The sequence below is a fragment of the Tursiops truncatus genome, chromosome 10 (assembly GCF_011762595.2).
Source record: "Tursiops truncatus isolate mTurTru1 chromosome 10, mTurTru1.mat.Y, whole genome shotgun sequence".
Taxonomy (NCBI): Eukaryota; Metazoa; Chordata; class Mammalia; order Artiodactyla; family Delphinidae; genus Tursiops; species Tursiops truncatus.
The window spans coordinates 61,243,991-61,264,097 of record NC_047043.1 but is presented as its reverse complement, the minus strand read 5'-3'; the positions used below and the strand labels follow the sequence as shown (position 1 = coordinate 61,264,097).

General features: G+C 45.4%; 2 protein-coding genes and 1 non-coding gene across 40 annotated transcripts in view; 1 reads left to right on the top strand and 2 right to left on the bottom strand.

Annotated features, from left to right (window-relative positions):
* SACM1L (SAC1 like phosphatidylinositide phosphatase) overlaps positions 1-4,698 on the bottom strand; it is a 97,337-nt gene extending 92,639 nt beyond the window's left edge. For 32 of the 36 annotated variants that reach the window (XR_012334583.1, XR_012334584.1, XR_012334585.1 and 29 more), the window contains exon 1: positions 4,544-4,698. Coding sequence is in view for 1 of the 36 variants with exons in the window: in XM_019946776.3 (XP_019802335.1) it covers positions 4,544-4,575 (32 nt within the window). In the remaining 35 variants the exon portion in view is untranslated. Of the gene's footprint in view, positions 1-3,549; positions 3,664-4,543 lie in introns of those variants that run through there. The other 4 variants (XR_012334606.1, XM_019946776.3, XM_019946779.3 and 1 more) reach the window with 2 other exon arrangements.
* Positions 4,699-4,983: 285 nt separating this feature from the next.
* TRNAR-ACG (transfer RNA arginine (anticodon ACG)) lies at positions 4,984-5,056 on the top strand. The gene has a single exon. It is a non-coding gene; the product is annotated as a tRNA-Arg (tRNA).
* Positions 5,057-11,432: 6,376 nt separating this feature from the next.
* Positions 11,433-20,107, bottom strand: part of LIMD1 (LIM domain containing 1) — a 91,881-nt gene continuing 83,206 nt past the window's right edge. For all 3 annotated transcript variants that reach the window (XM_019946738.3, XM_019946736.3, XM_019946734.3), the window contains 5 exons: positions 18,994-19,056; positions 14,990-15,120; positions 14,325-14,376; positions 13,769-13,837; positions 11,433-12,616 (listed from right to left, as the gene is read on the bottom strand). In XM_019946738.3, the coding sequence (XP_019802297.1) occupies positions 12,479-12,616; positions 13,769-13,837; positions 14,325-14,376; positions 14,990-15,120; positions 18,994-19,056 (453 nt within the window). In that variant the 3' untranslated portion in view covers positions 11,433-12,478. The remainder of the gene's footprint in view (positions 12,617-13,768; positions 13,838-14,324; positions 14,377-14,989; positions 15,121-18,993; positions 19,057-20,107) is intronic.

The following is a 20,107-nucleotide window of genomic DNA, read 5'->3' as shown; positions in this document are numbered from 1 at the left end:
ACCTCTCACCTGTCAGAATGGCTATTATCAAAAAGACAACAAATACAATAAGTGTTGGCGACAATGTCAAGAAAAGGGAACACTGCACTGTTGGTAAATTAGGGCAGCCACTATGGAAAAGAGTATGGCACTTCCTCAAAAAATTAAAAATGGAACTACCATATGATCCAGCAATTCCATTCCTGAGTAATTATCTATAGAAAACGAAACACTAATTAGAAAAGATATACGTACCCTTATGTTCAATGCAACACTGTTTACAAAAGCCAAGATATGGAAGCAACCCAAGTGCCCATCAATAGATGAATGGATAAAAAACATGTATGAAATATATATACATATATATACACACACACACACAACAGAATATTACTCAGCCATAACAAAACAATGAAATCTTGCCATTTGCAACAACCAATGGACCGACAGGGTATTATGCTAAGTAAAATAAGTCAGAAAGAGAAAGACAAACACTGTATGATTTTACCTATACATGGAATCTAAAAAACAAGCGAACAAACAAAACAGAAGCAGAGTTAGAGTTACAGAGAACAGAGGGTCGCCGGAGTGGAGGTAGGTAGGGAAAGGAAAGGAATAGGTGAGGGAGATTAAAAGGTACAAACTTCCAGTTATAAAACATAGTAAATGAGTCAAGGGTATGAAATGTACACTGTGGAGATACAGTCAATAACTATGTAATATCTTCGTATGATGACATATCATAACAAGACTTATCATGGTGACCATTTTTAAATGTACAAAAATACCAAATCACTATCTTGTGTACCAAGAATTAACATAGCATTGTAGGTCAATTACACTTCAAAAACAAACTCAAAGAAAAGAGATAAGATTTGTGGTTATCAGAGATGGGCGGGAGGGGGGGTGGACGGGAGAGGTGGAATTGGATGAAGGCAGTCAAGAAGAGAGATGTGTGAGTAATCTGAATGTTCACTGGACTGTATAAACTACATATATCTTCATCACAGAATTGCTTAGTTTACATCTGTCCTCAGGATTCTATCACCTCTCCCTTGGCTGACCTCACAGCTATGACAATGTTTTAAAAAGAAAGTCCACTTCTTAACTGAGGAAACAATGTTTCTTCAGATAGAAGCTGCAACCTGATTCACTTTCTGCCTTACACTTTTTTCACCTGACCTTTAAAAGGAAAAAAAATGCTTTAAAGGTTTCCAATCATGGATTTCTGTTAATTGTCTTGCAATTTCAAACTTATCACTGTTTGACATTACAAAGGCTTACACAAATGATTTTAAATGAAAAAAGGAGTTGCAAAATAGGAATATTAAGAACTGCCTGGATGTTTAAATAGTATAAATTTTAAATTCTGAACAAATCAATATTGTTTTCTACATCAAAAATCCATAATGAACATGTCAATTATTTTCAGTTGTTAAGTAACTCATTTCTATACCATGTCCGAGGAAAGTTCTTTTCATTTACTTAGGTGATCCACTGAGGACCTGCAATGCACCAGGCTTTACGTTAGGAACTGAGGACTAGAGAAGAAATCAATGTTAAGGTGTTTCTAATATGTTCTACATACTTGTAACCTAGTTGGAGAAACAAAGTATTTATTAATGACTTCATCATTTCTAGGCAGCAAAGTGAGTGGTTCAAACAGTGCTATGGCTCGATCATTCTTTCAGTCCTCGTGTCCATCAGACAGTAAGTACACTGCTAATGAATCGTAAGAGACAATGTGAAAACTCATACAGACGTTTGGTGTCTAGTTCCTGTGACAGTAGACTGTTATGGGAGCTCAGTGAAGGAAAAGACATTGGAAAAAAGGCTTCGCAGAGACGAGGAGTATCTGTTAAGTATGCTGGTTTCATCTACGCTCTTTCAGTCCTTATAATACTGTGAAGTAGAAACGTTCCCATTTTACAGATGAAAACCCCATTCAGAGAGATTAAGTAACATGGTCAGGACACAAAGCAAATAGCAGGTGAATCTAAGTCTAAATAAATCTAAGTCTGTTCTGACTTAAAAAACCAGAGTTGTCTCGGCTCTACCATAGATGTGATCAGCATGTAAAGAGGGGAAGAGAGGAAGAAAACATTCTGGATAGAAAGATCAAAATAAGCCCAAGCTTGAAGCAAAAAGAGGGTGTCCAAGTCTGGTGAAAGGGAAAAAAAGGAAGAAAAAAAAGCACTGGGCAGTTATGGGAAATAAGGTTAGGGGATAGACTGTGAAGAGGCTAGAATACAGGTGGCTAAGAAATGTGGGCTTATTCCTGTAAGTCAATAAAATGGAACTGGAGATTGTAAGCGGGAGAGTAGAGGATGAAACTTAGGGCATTAGGAAGGTGAACACCACAGGACAGAGATGGACGGGAAAAAATGTATGGCATAACACAGAACAAATTTTTAAAATCCCAAGCACTTCGATATTTAAATGAACCCAATAACAATACTTTCATAATACAATAATCAAACTATCTCTTGTACGGATCTTCCTTAAAACATATCTCTAGGCACTTTTTAAAATGGCCATTATGTCCTATAATTCTTATATGGATCAGAAACCACTTCCACCTCCAATGCATCTAAAAAAGAATACACCTTAGGTCGGAGGCCACATTTTAAAACCACGCCTCAGAGCAGCAAGGGCCAAACAAAAGAAATGAGCAGAGACTCCAACTCACAAACTCCTTGGCAAAGAAAAACAAAGTTGTAAAAAAGTTGTATCTTCATTTACAGACGCATTTAGAACTATTTTTTTTCAGGGAAAAAAGTTAAGCACTGAAAAATTAGAGAATGACTTTCATATAACCCCAGATTTACTTTTTCCCCCAAACAAATTTATAGTTTCCACTTCTCACAAAAATCAATACAAAAGCATCAGCGTCACCACTTCAGTGCCAAATTTCCTTTCTCTTTTATGGATACAGAGCTTTTTTTTTTTTTAAGGTCTGGACTGGTGCATTTATTGCCTCCTTGGCAGTTATCATCATAACTCTCAAGTTCTCCATCCCATTCAATCTTTGCCACAGGAAAATTCGATTGCATTTCGTAACCTAACGCTGAGCGGCAATCAAGCCAAGGCTCCATATTTCTTAAACACAACTGAGACCTGGTGTAGGATCACATTAAAACCCTTTAGTGACTATCAGGTAGACAACAATAACCTAATTAGCCAACACAGCACACGTGACACTGGCCCCGCCAGTACCTCAGTCAAAGACACTTTCCTAGACTCATTCACCAACAAGGTGATCACCTTGTGATGGGGAACCGGGAGAGAATAAGGAAACCTAACAAGGAAAATGTGGAGGGAAGGGTGCAGCTGGGGGTTTTCAAGGGAATTACAGTGAAGATAAGTGGTAAGGGGGGGGTGGACTGAGGAAAAAGTAATCTTCTTTTATGCAAAACATCTGATGTCGAGATGGCCTCACTTCCAATTCTGCAGCCCTAACTTTTAACTGAACCTTCCAGAAAGTTAAGTGAGCTTGAGGTTCTGGGGAGCATAGGAAGTGCCCAAACCACATCTTGATGTCCTCATATCCTTGTATAGGAAATGCGATACCTGTGCCTAAGTCCCAAGATGTTTTAACTTATTTAGGGATAGATAAGCTTCTCAATAATCACATCTGCTTCTGTTGCCAAAGACTTTCTGAGATGTGGTCACTGGATTTTCAGTCTAGAGGTAAAGCATTAAACACAAAGTGAGTAGAACAAAGTTATTCACAGACAAGAAAAGCATAGGGGCTGATAGCAATGCTAAGGGAAATCATGTTTTTGCTTTTGTTTTAAACCCAGGACGAACCCCAAACCCTACAAATACCTAATTTACAACTCTAACAACCAGAGCCTATTTCTCAGAGCCTCAAGAGCTTGGCTTTACCGAAAAGTCAATTTACAGGGCCAAAATTCTCTACAGTAGCCCCTGGCTGTCCACGTGGACCTAACAATCTGCTTTATGCTTGGGCGGTATAATATTTAAAGCCAAGTACACCTTTTAGGACCTTAAGAGTATTGACTGTACTTTAAATTTTTCATGCATCCTCAAGACCGGTCACGAAGGCTTCAATGCCCAGATAAAGGTTTATCCATTTGTGTGTGGCCTCTAACATGCTGCTATCCGTGCTGCTATGGGTCCATGAAATAAGAAAAAAACTTCTCGTTTTCTCTCCTAAGCGATAAGGATAAATTTAGCCGCCACCTCTCCAAACAATAAAAAATAAAGTGGGGAGGAGCGTGCCCCGAAGGGCTGCATCCAAACGGCGAGCCGGGCTCGCCGAAAGACGGTGCGCAGCTTCGGTCCCCCGCCGTGGCCTCTGAGGCCGAGTTGAGTGGAGAAAAGCTGGCGGGACAGCCGCTCCCGGGCCTGTGGCGACTCGGGCGCGGCGCCGCGAGCGGCCGCGCCCGGCGAGTAAGGCGGGGAGCGCGCGGGGTTCCCACACCCGGCCCGCCGCCCCGGAACTCAGGAAGCCTCCCCGCTGCCGGCGGCCCACACCTGCCGCCACACCCGCCGCCCCGCAGACCCTTTCGGGCAACGGCTTCCGGCCCGCGGAACTCACAGCTTCAGCCGCTCGTAGGTTGTTGCCGCCATCCTGCACCACGGCCTCCTCCCTGCTCTTTCCGCCCGCCCCGCCACCTCGAATACAGCGAAACCGGTCACCCTGGCACGGCGGCCGCAACGCCCCGCCTCGTCCCACCTCCTCTCCCTGCCCGGCCGGGCTGCTCCCGAACGGGAGGCGGCCGTGGACAAACTTAGCGCGCGCGCTATAGAACGCTAAAGGCGCAGTCCGATGCGGTGAATGGGAGTGCGCCGAAGAGCGCCGTGACGTCACCGCTGCGGATTGGCGGAGCGCATGGTGGGGGGAAAGGCGGAGCCTTGGGAGCTGTGGACTAGCGCCGTGACGCCCGGCGCAGGGGCGAAGCGCAGCGTTAGTGTCGGGGAGCCTGTCGTAGATGCGTAAGGCGTGATCTATGCTACAGTGGTGTTTTTCTTAGTGCGGGGCCAGTGGCGCAATGGATAACGCGTCTGACTACGGATCAGAAGATTCTAGGTTCGACTCCTGGCTGGCTCGAGGCGTACTTTTTAGCCGCAACTGGGTTTGATGTTACAGGACGTCCTTAGGACTCTGGTGTGAAGGTTAAATATCTTGAATTTTAACGCTACTGTGCCCGAAATGTCATCTTTTAAGCTGTGTTTGGAAGCCGGAGTTGTGTGAGGTGGTTTGTAAACTGCAAAGCGTCCTAGTTAATGATGCACACGAGGAGACTCTGTAAATGGGTTACATGTGGGAAAACACACCTAGAATGGTGGTAGTTTGCAGTAGGGGGGCGTGCTGTGGCCCGAGGTTAGCTAGCGGATGACACAAAAGCGCATTTAAGGCAGCAGTTCTGGCCCTTTTTCCCGTGGAGCAGAACCCCTACGGTGACGTAAAAAGCGGCACAGTCCCAGTTTACCAGGATCTGGTGAGCTCTGGCTGTAACCTGTCCCGGAGACGCGAACGCTGCAGTGCGGCTGCGCGCGTTAGAGGGGGTCCGCAAAGTGATCGGAGTCTGCAGCCCTGTCCCTTGAGAGCTCCTGGTCCCCAGTGAATCGGGAAACCTTAGCACATGGGTGTTTTTGCAGTACGAAGACCCCAGGTAATCTAGTATTATATATTACCCCTCATTCTATTGGCGCCTGGGTGGAAGACCTGAGAAGGACCGAAAGGTCTGTGGCGGAAAGGAGAGTCAAACCTGAAGAGTGGCGGAAACATCCGACACTGCCCATAACTAATCATTCAATCGATCAATTAATCTCTCCAATATAACGTTTTTTCCTCCTGAACAAATTACAGGAAACTTGTAAAATACAGAAAAGTACTGGGAATCAAAAAAACGCAAATTCCCATCCCGAGATTATTATTAACGTCATAATCCCCGCCCCCGCCGTCATTACTATTAACGTCATAATTTTTTTTCCTCATGGACTTTACTTTTCTTCCACACTTTTTAATATAAACCTACACACGTATTTTTTCCAAATTTGGGGTTTTGTCACAAATGTCTTTGTGTTCTCATTTTGTCCCCTTAGCTTTGGGTCTGAGATTTATGGTCATTAAACATTCTTTGAAGATAACCCATAAAAAAACTAGATATTTTAAACATTACCCTCTTTGTTGGGAATCTGGGTTGTTGTCAGTTTAACACTTTTTTAAAAATAATGCTATGTTGAATTATTTCTGATATCTTATAAATTTTTAGATGTTGAATGATCAGAGAGACATTTTTAAGGTCCATTTCATGGACTTTTTAAGACTTTGGTATATATTTTCAAGTTGCCTGCCAAAAAATTTAAACAAATACACATTTCCATCAATAGCATCAGTTTCCTTGCATGCTAACACTGAGTATTATAAATTTCATTATGATTTTTTTGCACTTTTCTTAACTGAAAAACGGAACTTCCTTTTACTTGTATTACTTGATGTATATATTTTCTCTTGATATATGTACTCATTTTCTTCTTATAGATTTGTTAAACTTTTAAGTATATTAAGGATATTAATTCTTCAGCTATTGAACGCATTGCAATTTTTAGCTTATCTTTTATATTTTCCTTTTCCTTATAATATTTTTGAACCTCAAGTAATTTTCACTTTTATATATTCCAGTTTACCAATATTTACCCTATGGTTTCTTCTGTTGCTCTTTTCAAATTGTGTTTGTATCGTTTTGTCCATGTACTTTAACCCATTTGTAATTTATTTTGTTAGTTGTCCCAATGGAAAGATCAAGTAAGTCTTAAAACCTGTGACTATTATTGAAAAATTAAGAGCTCTAAGCTCGTTACTTGGACTAATTCAGTCAATTCCACAATAGTCCTGTAAGGTAAGTTCAGTTGTTATCCCCATTTTTACAGATGAGGGAACTAAATTTGCTTACGTTCATTGAGCAGTTTGGTGGTGGAGCCTGAGTTACAACTTGAATCCAGGCTTTTGACCCCAAAGCCACCCCGCCCGAGGGCTTATTGTGCACCAGAGGGTTGACCACATGAGTCGACTCAGGGCTATTCCCTGTCTGGGTATAGATGGCAATCACATACCTTGGCTCCTCACCCCTTCTCCCATGCTAGTTAGCAATCGGGAGACCTCGTCCCTAGTCCTGGGCACACCCTGGCCCAGACGACATTTCCCCTGACTACATCTTCATCCCTTGTAGCATCAGGGTCATAGAAAAGCAGCAGCCTGCATTTGTAAGATCGGAATAGCCACTCTCTCATTGCTTGCCCCTTCCGTCTGCAAGTCCTGCCTTCCTGTATGTGGTTGCCTTAAATCTAGAGGGTCACTCACCTCTGGAATTCTTTGGTCATAACCTCATTAGAAAAAACAGTAACATACACAAAAGGGAAGGAGACAAAATGACCACCGTTTTGAGCATGACCTGAAAAGTCTCAATAATAAGGTCCCAGGTGAAGAAACTGGATGCTTCAAAGACTGAAAGACGATTCTCTAAGCGTCTCTCACATTCCTACACACCTTGTGAGGGAGGCACTGCCTTACTTCCAGACTACCTTTTTAAGGATGTTTGAGTAATAAACAGACTTGGATGCAAGAGATAGCGTCTCTCTCTGGAGCAAAAGTCAGGCAGGTTTACTGCCCATTTATAAAAGATTGTGGTTCTCTAAGCTTGGGTTTCCTCTTGTAACACAGCCCACCACATATGCAGGTATCACCTGGCCCTCTTCACGGGGCCCTGTAGGAACTGGAGCTCAGGCAACTAGTGCAAAGGCTTACAGTGTGAAACGCTACTGCTGCTACTGTGAGTAATAAAGTGTCCTTTGTCTCTGACCCAGGAGTCTTATAACTTCTGCCAGGATCCACAAAACCATGGCATGCTAGCTTATTAGCTTGCCAGTAGGATAAAATCTGAGACCCTACACAGTTTCAACGCCCGAATATTTCTTTAAGAATCCAGAGCTCTCAGACATAAAAAAGAATGAAATAACGCCATTTGCAGCTACATGGATGGACCTAGAGATTATCATACTAAGTGAAGTAAGGCAGAAATGACAAATATCATATGATATCACTTTTAAGTGGAATCTAAAATATGACACAAATGAACTTATCTACGAAACAGAAGCAGACTCACAGACATAGTGAACAGACTTGTGGTTGCCAAGGGGCAAAGGGGCGGGGGAGAGTTGTGCTGGGAGTTTGGGATTAGCAGATGCAAACTATTACATACAGAATGGATAAACAACAAGGTCCTACTGTATAGCACAGGGAACTATATTCAATGTCCTGTGATCAACCATAATGGAAAAGAAAGAAAGAAAAAAAAAGAATCGAGAGCTCTAAAAGACCAAATCCCGTTAGCAAAAAGCCCCATCTGCTTACTCCATACACACAAAAGCAGACCCAGTAAACATGATTATGTTGGAGATCACTTTAATAGTCTACAAATTAAGGCAGTTTTATTGTCATGATATTTGGAATAATTTTATAGTAACAGTAAATTTTTGAATAATTTTATAGTTAACAATATTTTGAATAATTTTATGGTAACAATATTCTGAATAATTTTATAGTAACAGTAAAATTTTGAATAATTTTACAGGAACAATATTTTGAATCAATTAAAGTAAAAGAAGAGACACAGGGGGAAATAATTTCCCTGCAGAGTGAAATTTTCATACACTATGTAGAAATTTCCCATATCTGTCCAGTTCTGGCTCAGAACAATTGATAGCTAACACATCTTCCTCATCTTTTTCCTACTGCTTTTAAAAGTTACTTCCAATAGTAACTGGGAAATTAGGACTCATTCCTGGCACAAAGGAGAATACAAAGCACTTGGTTTCCTGGTCGACAGTTTTAACAAGTGCATCAAGCAACAATGGTTTGGGGTCAAGTCTTGCACACATTCTTTGCAAGGGCACTAGCAGCCATCATAGCTCTCATACTTTCACACACGTGGGAAACGGCACACAAAAACAGCCTGCAAAGGAGTATGAATTCCAGATCATTCTCTCAAATTCTAACATTTCTGTTTTTCATCTTGGGTAACTCAAGTCCACGGAAACAAGGTGATGGCAGCACTTGAAAGCAATCAGAACTCCTTGGTAATCCCACCGGCCACCCAGGACTCAGTGGCACAACCTCAGTGGACTCAGCTGAAAGAGGCTTTCGCTCAAGCACTAACCACGGAGAAATGGAAAGTCCTGCCGCCACGTGCAGGCAATGACCCAACAGGACTCAATGCCCTTCTGTGTGAAAAATGAACGAATCACTCTCTACTCAACCACAGAGGGGAGGATAATGTCAGAGAGAGAGGATCCTGCTATGACAGGCCAAACTGCATTCCTGGCTTTTCTCAGATCACTCAGGCCGTTTTTGAATGACCCTAGCTGGGGGGGAAAAATGACAAGAAAAAACTAGAGGGCAAAGTGAGGCAAGGGAGAAGGCTGGAGGCTGGCTTTGGCATCTGGAATGAGGCCATAATTCTTGTTTATCTAAAGTCCACGAGTCATCTAGGGAACTCAAGGCTATCTGCTCTACCTTTTAAAACAAACTTATTCATCCTGGTCTACGAAGTGCTTGTGTGTTCTTTCTACATGCCTATAAATACAACCCCATTATAGCTCTATTTGGCTAATAATTTATAGAAAGTTTAAAATACCAGGTAAGTGGGCATCTATTCATGGCTTTTTTGCAAGGGCCTGAGGAGGAGACAAAACTGGTAGGAGATTCCTACCCATTACCCTCTCCAGGGACACTGACAGTAAGAGAAGTTGCCTCTCAGATTTCTAGGGTGTCTAGAAATTCTCTTATTGTTCTTCTTCAGCAGTATAAAATATATGCTGAGATATCAAAATTGCCTCAATCAAGGACACTTTAAAAATTTCATTTAGGGGCTTCCCTGGTGGCGCAGTGGTTGGGAGTCCGCCTGCCGATGCAGGGGACGCGGGTTCGTGCCCCGGTCCGGGAGGATCCCGCGTGCCGCGGAGCAGCTGGGCCCGTGAGCCATGGCGGCTGGGCCTGCGCGTCCGGAGCCTGTGCTCCGCAACGGGAGAGGCCACAGCGGTGAGAGGCCCGCGTACCGCAAAAAAAAAAAAAAAAAAATTTCATTTAAAAAGTGAATCAGATTTTTAAACTACAGTTATGCCTTGAACAACTTAAGGGTTAATCCTCATATAACTTACAGTCGGCCGTCCGTAACCGTGGTCCCTCTGCAGCGTGGATTCAACCAACCACAGATCTCGTGTAGTACTGACTGCAGTATTTACTACTGAAAATTATCCACATATAAATGGACCCATGCAGTTCAAACCCATGCTGTTCAAGGGTCAACTGTTACCAAGTTGCAAACAAATCCCTGCTACTTCTGATGTGGCTCCAAGGCAATTTTCTTTCCTCTGCTTGACTTGATAGTGGAGCAAAGGTGTGTCATCAAGGCCAGAAATAATCCTAGGTTGGCAGAGACAGGTTGAGACATACTGGCTGGCTCCATCTGCCCACCAGCCTTGCCAAGGCTGAGCTGGATGGTATGCTGGGAAGGGAGGGGGGACCCCAGGGTTCACCTCCCCACCCCCTGGATTTTTAGCCCTCATATAAACACTCATGGGTTTTTAGGAGGCTCAGCCTGTGAAAAGGAACCAGTAGAATCACACAGCTTGGGCTGAAGTGACATCTGGCCAAAGGATTCCAGCAGAATGAATTTAACAAAAACGGAAAAGACAATCCATGGTGCCATTTCTGTGCTTCTTACAGGTAACTGCTACCAAAGGAGTCAAAGCATGGTTTAGAGGCTTAGAACTGGGCCCAGTGAATAGTCTGTGAGTCCCTGTGCCTTTGGGTTCCACTGACGCCCTCCGAGGCCCCAGCCACCCAATCCCCTCCCCCTGGATGTGAGGTGAGGCGGCAGAGAGCAGATGCTCCCAGCCTGGCTGGCAGTGGTGAGATGGCCCCTGCCCTCCTGCGAAAAGGCCCAGGGTCCCTCCCCGTGGGCTGAGAAGCCAAATGCCAGCCAACGTTTTTCTCACACTTTCTTCTCATTGAAATACCCAGGGGTACTGACCTCTGGCCTCAGGAGTGTGACACACAGGGCACATTTTGCCTCTTCAGTGCAGAGGTGGCCTTGAAATCCTGCCAGTAGGTGGCCCCCCCTTAGCCCTTGCCATCCCGGGGAGCCAGCATGATGAAATGCATAAGGCAGGAGCACCCAGTATCAATCAGATCTATTCCCAGCTGAACTTTAGTTAAGATTACAGTGCCCTGACCCACTGGTCTGACCTGGGTGAAGCCAGAGGTTCCTAACACACACTGGCTGAGTCCAGTGTGATGGCCAAATTCCTCCTTAATCTGAAGCTCTTATCTGTGAGGTATTTTTTGTGTGTGGGAGACTGAAAGTAGAGGGAAACAATTTTTACAGAAAGAAAAAAAAAAAAACAGACAAAAGCAGTGTACCTTATACTGGTTTCTTCAAGCATAATACCTGAATTGGCAAGAGAGGGACCTGTGAAATGAATATCATAACTTATGCTCAGGCACTCTCTCCCAGGCTGGCTTTGAGATCTTACACACAAAAACTCTCCTCATTAATAAGGGGTCAGGTCTCAGTATGTGGGCACACTTCCCCAAAGTCCATTGTTAAAGAAGCGAAAATAGGCATAAGAGGATCCCCACGAAAGATCCCGAGACCAGCCTTTGCAGGGGGAACTCTGAAGTCCCAGATTCTTGAGAGCTCCAGAGGAAAAAAAGCACAACAGGCGGGCAAAAGAGGCCTGGCGCCTGCACCAAGTTCTCATCCCAAAGCACACTTTCCTAGAACAGGATCAATCCTCCATCAGGCCGCCAGCTGCCTTTAAAGGAGTGAAGATTTCCAGGGGCACACAGAATGATATTAGGCTACAAGGAGAAAACCCCATCTCACTTATTTCAAACCTTGGCTCTGCTTTACCAAGTGAATTCTTCCTAAGATACAAAGCACACGTCAGAGCATCCCTCTTGCGATGATGCAATTAAAATTTGCAGCCATTCTACAGAAGAACTGAAGCTCTGGAGTGGAAGGAAATCTTAAATTATGGTGTGTGTGGGGCGGGGGAGGGGTTGGGAGGGGGTGTTTGGGTGCAGGTATTTTCCAAAGGGGAGGGAAAGGATTGAACATATCGGCAGCTGAAATCTCTCTTCAGTGCAAACCTTTCCCACTGAAGTGTGAACTCTTCCCAGAGGGGACAGGAAGGTTCATTCAGTCACACTAATGAGATCTCCTGTCACATGCCACGGGCTTGCTGGGGTTTCTTCCTGAGTAATCTGATGAGGGTGTGGCAGCAGTGAAAAAAATACATAATCCCAGACCAGCAGGGATCCCCTCCTTGTTTAAAGGAAAGGCACCTGCCTCCCCTCCACTCCCCCAATCCCAATCCGTCCCCAGGGGTGACAGGAATTAACCCGCGGACTCCTCATGGTGCAACCCTGGCTCCTCCCCACCATGAGATCTGCAGGAGGCTCTGGCTAGAAGTGGTGCTGGTGAAGGGCTGTGGATGAGTGACCCTTCTCCAGCCTCTTGATGTGGCAGGAGTGACAGAACAGGTGGTCCTCCAGGGGGTAGCAGCGGTGACCATCTTCATCATTGAGCTCCAGACCGCAGTCCTGGGGTGAGGCAAAAATATCCAGTGGTGACGAAACAAAACAAAACAGACTGCAAGAGTGACACAAAGGCCACACACAGTCCCGTACAACCAGCAGAGGGCGCTGTGTGATTCTTTCCGGGCAAAAAAAAATGCCGGTGCGGAGACACGCAGCTCCAGCCCAGTGAGGGTCTGGACTGTACTGTCCAACACTGGCCACATGAAGCTCTCCGGCACTTGGAATGGGGCTGGTCAGAAATGAGATGTCATGTCAGTGCAAACACACACACCAGATTTCCAAAACTTAGGACAGAAAAAGGATATAAAATATCTCAGGAAAATTTTTTTCTCTCAACTGCATGTTGAAGCGATAACGTTTTGTATATATTGGGTTGAATAAAAGCACAGTTGAGCAAGTGTCTTTACCTTTTTTTCCAGCACCTGGGGTACCAACCAACAGTGATTCCCACCTATTTCTTCCATGCTGGCAGTGGGATCAAGCTATATGTCACCCACACTCATTGTTCTCCCTACCCACAGCATCACAAAATAAATCTTCTTCCTTGGGTGAATCCACTTAATTCTGGTTGAAATTTCACAAGCACTTAACGCGTTTGCACCCTTCACAACCTCTGGCTCTCCTGACAGTCATGGGGCACCACTGACTCCTTCAGCCTGGGGTGTGACACAACAGAGAAGGGACAGATGGGCTCCACCTGCCTTTACACCAACCAGCGACATGCCTGTTTCCAAGGGGGGTTTCTTCATGATTTTCAGGGCTCGGTTGAGAAAGGGGTTCCCAGCAGATAGAACAGACTACAAGCTGGAGGGGAGGGAGTCTATTCCTCAAATCACACACCTGCCTGACAATCTGGCCCCCCAAAAGGACCTGAAACCCACACTCCCCGTGACCCTCCCACTCAGTGGCTTCAGGGAGAGCAGCTGTGACCGGCTCAGGACTTGGTGGTTACAAACATGGAGAAAACAGTAAAGACTTTTATGCATCTTCTCCAACCTCCCTCCCCCCACCACCAAATCAGGCTTCACCCCACTTCTTCTGTCAGCTCTGGAGGGCAGCCCCTTGCCCACATCCTGCCTCCATCAACCCACGATGCTTTCCTCTTGGACTTCTAGGATGGGTTTTGGGGGCCTTCTAGGGCAGGGAGGGGCCTACCTCGCAGTGGTAACACTCCACGTGGTAGTCTCTGTCCATGGACACGACTCGGATGGTCTCATCTGAGCCCTGGACCAAAGGAAAGCAAGAACCAGAGGCTATATGGGGGGCCATCGGGCTCCGCTGCCAGGAGGGTGGGGGAGGGTTCTGGGGCAGCAAGTAGGTGGCCTTAGGAGAACTGCAGGAATCAGTAGTGGATACTAACACCAGCAGAAAAAAGGACACATAGAGTAGATGAGAGGAACTGAGAGGGATGCAGTTCTACCATCTGGAATGTCAGAGTCAACAGTGAAAAAACCACCTACTTGGTCTTGTTCATCTGCTCATCATCTAATCTGGGAGTTAGTATCAAGTCAGAGAATGTGACCCAATTACAGGGACAAACTGGGCTAGGGAAGGCAGCTAATGAGAAACAGGCTTCTTGGTGAAGACACCATTTATCTCAGAGTTGAGATTTTAGAAGTATTTTTACAAAGGTATAAGGACAGGACACAGATCCCAGGGAAATATTCATCTCTTGGAAGACCCCAGGAGCAGAACTGAAAAAGCATCTTACCTCAGGTGGAAGGATGGGAAGGCCACAGGCTGCACACTTGGGGGCCAACACCCTGGCGGGAGAAGCAAAGAAGCAGTGAAGGGCATATTGAGGTGTTTCGGGGAGACTTGTGCCTGGAGCCTTCCTCGCTGGCCCGGCCCTGCCTCCCACCCATCACTCTTCACATGAATCCCTCTAGTTCGTCTATAAAGACAGACCTGGCACACTCCTGACTATTGCTTCGGGATTGTTCCTCAGAGGTAACAAGTGCATTTGCTCCCTCTCACTCTGCTAGGGCTGGAGGCTGACCTGTTTACCCCCCTCATGGTGCCTCATACAGGCCCAGGCAAACCGAGGGTGGTGGAGACCAGCCCTGAATCAGGGCCTTTTGAAGTTTGGTAAGGCTGGAGCCACAGGGCTTGGCACATTCCTCCAGAGGCCTAGTCAGGAATCTGATTATAGGTTTTTTGGTCCTGTTTTTCCAGTAAACGTAATTCTTTAACCAGTTCCTGTCTGCACGGGCATCCGCTGACCCCCGAGGCCCGTGCTACACCCCTCAAAACCATTGCACGTTCGCTGCACTGTCGACAACAGTGCAAGCAGCCTGCAGACGTGCCTCAGCAGGTCCCCACCCTCCACCCTGCTGAGTTTCAGCCAGTGTGGCTTACACGAGTGGCTCTCCTTACTTGTGGTAATCCCGGACACAGTAGATCTTGTTCTCTGAGTCCACAGTGAAGGGTACCCCGTCCAAACACTCATTACAGATGACACAGCGGAAGCAGCCGGGGTGGTAGGACTTCCCCAGGGCCTGAAGGATCTGGGGGTGCACAGGAAGAGGTTAGGACTCAGCTGGGATTATAGGGAAGGCAGTGCCAGTGGAAGGGGAGACACATCAGGCTGAGGGTCCATATGAGCAACTGCCACCCTCATCCGAGTTTCACTTGGACCAAGTCAAGCAATGATGGGGGCAGGAAAGGCTAACCTAGTTACAGGTATAAATAGGAGGAAACCAAATGGTATCATTACCCTGCACTTCACAAACCTCCAGAAGGGAGGGTTCTCGATCAAAAAACATGATTCTCTGCAGGAAATGATGCAAAGCAGGGCCACGAAAGGCTCCACCTCAGATTTGGGAAGCAGCAAATACATGGAAAGATTAAAGGAAACTCCACAAGGAAATGGAAGAGCTTGGGAAAAACCTCTTAACTTCTCTCTCCTGGGTGCCCCTACTAAGCAGCTTTGACTCTGCAGCGTGATAATCCAGAAGCCCGTGACTCGGCCCCGGATTATCTCAAATCCAATTGCAAGTAAAGCCTCTTTGTTGCTGCTGCTTTTAAACACAATGAGGAGAAAGCCCCATGCACCTTCTTCCTCTCGGCATCATTTGATCCGGATGTGACTGATACCTGGAACTGTAAGAGGCCATCCTGAAACCAGAACAGAGCCTAGATGCGGAGGGTGGGAGAGAGAAGAGAGGGAAAGAACGTCCTGTCTACCGGTGGTGTCAGTGAGTCACCAAATTAACTCACCATGGAACTGCCTCCCTCCAAACCTCTTAGGTGAGATAAAACACTTTTTCCTATTAAGTCAGTGGTTCTCAAAGTATGGTCCCTGCACCTGCAGCATCAGCAACCCTTGGGAACTTGTTTACAATGCACATTCTTGGGCCCTGTTCCAGCAATGGGTGTTTTAATAGAGTGATTCTGATGCATGCTAAAGTTTGAGAACCATTGGTTTGAGTTGAGTCTGGGCTTTCTGTAACCTGCAGTTGAAAGCATCTCTGATGACTCAGTAGCAGATTCATTTCTGCAATTACCTGCGCCATGAAACTTAGCACAAACGACAGAACTATGGAATCAACACCAGCAAGCCTGCACCGAAACACCGTAGGCAAGAAGTGTACGGAATGGTCATGAGCATCCCTGAGTGGGGCCACACAGAAAGCCTCCCGACAGGCAGAAGGAAGGGGACTTGGGACCAACGAGAACCTTGGCGGAGCATCGTAAGTCCTGTGGGAAAGCCATGCTGTGTTCTGGCCATGCCGCACCTCACACACTGCAGCTGGGGGGCACCGGGAGGACGTCATGCCAGCCCAGCTCTCCTCTGAAAGCTCAGCTTTCAAGCTTCCTCATCCCCTCTAGGATTTCACTAATGTTCCAGGCCCCCCAAGCTGCCAAAGTAGGAAGAACAACCGGCTGGGCTTCAGAGTCCCCTCGGCAATCTGGACCTTGGAATGTATTTGGCCCCCAGACTAATGCTGTCTTGGCAGAAAGAGACCCTTAAATTAATTTAACCCACACTGCGCCCGGAGTATGGTAGGATAAAGATACCATTTTGCTGCATTCTGACTAGGTGTAATAATTTTTTTCATGTGGGAAAATGCCCAACCTCCAAGCCCCTCTACTAACAAAGATGGAGCAGAGACGGACAATTTACACCAAGAGTTGCACAACTGAATTCTGCTGGAGAACCAAGAATGGTAACTGAAGGAACCTTTCTCTGTATTATTATAATTCTTGGTGGCAACTAAGTGTTCTATTTTTAAAAATAAGTGTCACTACCAGTCATTCGCTGAAAGTTTTCAAGTCTGAGAGGAGTGTGACTTCATGTTATCCCATGAGGTAGAGATGGTCTCCAAAATTCAGTTCCCTGCTTCCCTTGAATTAGGATTGGCCTTGTGACTTTCTTTGATCAATAGAATGAGGAAGAAATGATGCTCTGAGATTTTAAAGTCAAGGATGTAAGAAAATTGGCAGCTGCTACTTCCTCTCTCTTGCTGAAAGGAAGTCCAGGCTAGACTACTGAGTAAGATTAGTAGCCGTGGGGAGAGAGGCCCGGAGGGTGAGAGATCATCTTGTGCCATCAGCTGAACACAGCTGAGTAAGTGACCCCAGCTAATGCCACATGGAGCAGAAGAATCGCCCTGCAGAGCCTTGACCTAATTCCTGACCCATGGAATCATGATAAATAATAAATCACTGTTGTTTTAAACCACTCAGTTTTGGGGTGGCTTGTCATGTAGTATTAGAGAAATGAAATACCTTGAGGCCCAAAGAAGGCTTAGGATACCCACAGATAAGAACAGTGTATAGTCATGTTCATAAATTTGGACACTGTTGGCCTCATATGTGGTGGGTTTGTCAGAAGGGCTCTGAAAATCAAGGACAAAATCTGCTAAAGAAATGGAGCCCTGTGGAGTTGGGCAGGCACTTGGGGAAGGTAGGGGTGAGGGTGTGTGGCTTGGGCCTGCCTCCCCTGGCGGAATGGCTGGAGGGCCGCATTCCCAGCAAGGCCTTAGCCGCTTCTCAGGACACCGCTCACAGGGCCAGGCTGTGCTGTGCGGTGTCAGAGCCTGGACGGCAACAGCGTCTGTTCACAAACAGGGACAGCTTTGGTTCACTGCTTTATACCTGTCAGCATAAAACCGGAAGAAATGAGTGTTTATGTCCGCCAAAGACATGCATAAGAGCAACTTATTCATAAATTGCCAAAAACTGGATAACACCCAAGTCCCCCTCTTCAGGAGGATGGATAAATAAAGGGTGCTGTATCCATACAATGGAATTCTACTTAGCAATGAGAATAAATGAACTACCAACCAGACAACAACATGGATGAATCTCAGAAACATTTTTCTAAGTGAGAAAAGGCTGACCCAAAGGAATCTATACTATATGAATCCACCTGTATGAAGTTCCAGCACCAGCCTGGGGCAATAGAGGTCAGAACAGTGGGTATCTTTGTGGGAGAGGGTCTTTCTGGATGTCGGAAATGTTCTATACCTTGATCTGTGTGGTGTTTACACATAGGTATATACATATATAAAAATTCATTCAGCTGCACACTTAAGATGCGCACCCTCTGAGTTGTTTCTCAATAAAAAAGGTAAACAAACAAACAAACAAAAACAATGACTAGCAATTCCCTTCTCTATGATGGAATTAATGGCTCAGCTTAGAGAGGGATTTAACTCTTTCAACTAGTAGAATGTTATATAACGATTTTCTCTGACCAATATATTAAAGAAATTCGATAGGGCTGTTCTCCAATGGTGAGCAATTTGATCCCTGAGAAAATAAGAACTCTGTATTCATTAACCTCACAACCTTACCCTAAAAGGAGGCCAGGAAGGAAGAACTGTCTCCCCACTCAAAAGATAAAGGCACTGAGGCCCAGGACAAGCTCAGAGAACCATGGCTGAGCGAGGAACGGAATGGATAAAACCTGCTCCCTGTTTTGCTACCTCAGAACTAACAACGGGCCCCCAGACCTCATCTTAGGAAATGATCAAGCCGGGAAGAACATGGGGGAAAAACAACTGTGTTATCTGACGTGCTACACCCAATTCCAAAGTAGCTGAGATTTCTGCAGCTCCGTTTGGCATCTCACCTGGGACGCTACAAGGACCACAGAAAATCAGAGGGAGGCCAATGTGACATGAACAGCCCAAAGGAGACAGTGCCAGGAGAAATGACATCAAGGGGACTGGATGGCGAAGGACGCTAATTCCAGTAAAAGCCAAATGCGGGTGCTGCTACAGCAAGCAAGCAAGCATGGGGTCTTCTTTTATAAAACCAGATGTAGCCACATATCAAGGTAGGAAACACTGTTCTCAATTATTAATTTCTTTTTTCTCTGAATGCCTCCCCCTCCCACCATGCTATTATCTTGTTCGGCTGACCCTACTCACCATGTCCATGATCAGATGTCCACAAAGAAAACACCTGTCAGCAGACTGCTGGAAACCAGAGTACTGCAGTGGAAAGAGAAAAGAAAGTTAAACCCAGGCGGGGCAGAGGAATCTTGCTACTTCCCCGCCAGTCATGAGGAACACAAGGAATTTCTCAGAAAGATGTGTCACTCTACACAGGATCTGTCGTGACCCCGTGGACAACAGTGTGATGAATCATGGGATATCCTCTGCCACAAAAGCCATTACAAATGTTAATACCACTCGCCTTCAACAGCTGCACCCAGGCACCCATGACACGCCAGGCTCTGCATAAGAGGCTGCGCAGAGAGAGGCGTCAGTCTCTCATCCGGTGGTTCTCAAAACGGAGTTGCCTGGCATCACCTGGAAACTTGTCAGATGTGCAAATTCTTCAGCTCCACCCCAGACCTACTAAACTGGAAACTCAGTGGGTGGGGCTTAGCCATCCTGAGTTTTCACAAGCCCTTCAGGGGATTCTGATGCACACTCAAGTTTGAGACCATCACTCTAATTTTCAAAACAATTCTTCAAAACAAAAACAAAAAAAACAACAACAAAAAAACAATTCTTCAAGGTATATATTACACCGTTTCTCAAATGGAAGCAAAGGGAAGCTCCGAAAGGTTAACTGACCTTCTCATGGTCACACAGCCTGTAAGGGGTAAGGACGGGATTCAAATTCAAGTCTGGGTCTGGTTTAAAAGCCAATGCCTTTTACAATTAGCTTCAAAGAAACTGGATAAATATTATTTACCTTACCTTACCAAAACACACACACACACACACACACACACACACACACACACACACAGCTGTAGTCTTTTTTTTTTTTTTTTTCACAGCTCTAGTCTTGAAAGAAACGAGGAACTCACCTCAGAAAACAGACTAGATACTACACACTGGAAGATACTAGAAGCTTAAATATTGCAAACACAACTTAATAAGGGAAATGTAATGGAAAGGAAGGTGGAAAAGAAAAGGGAAATTTTCTACAACACTACACCACATAGTGTGGGGTTTTGCTGCCCAGCACTTCCTCCTGATTCTAGGGGTAAAAGTTCTTTATTTTCTTTTGGGATCCAGCCCCATTCCC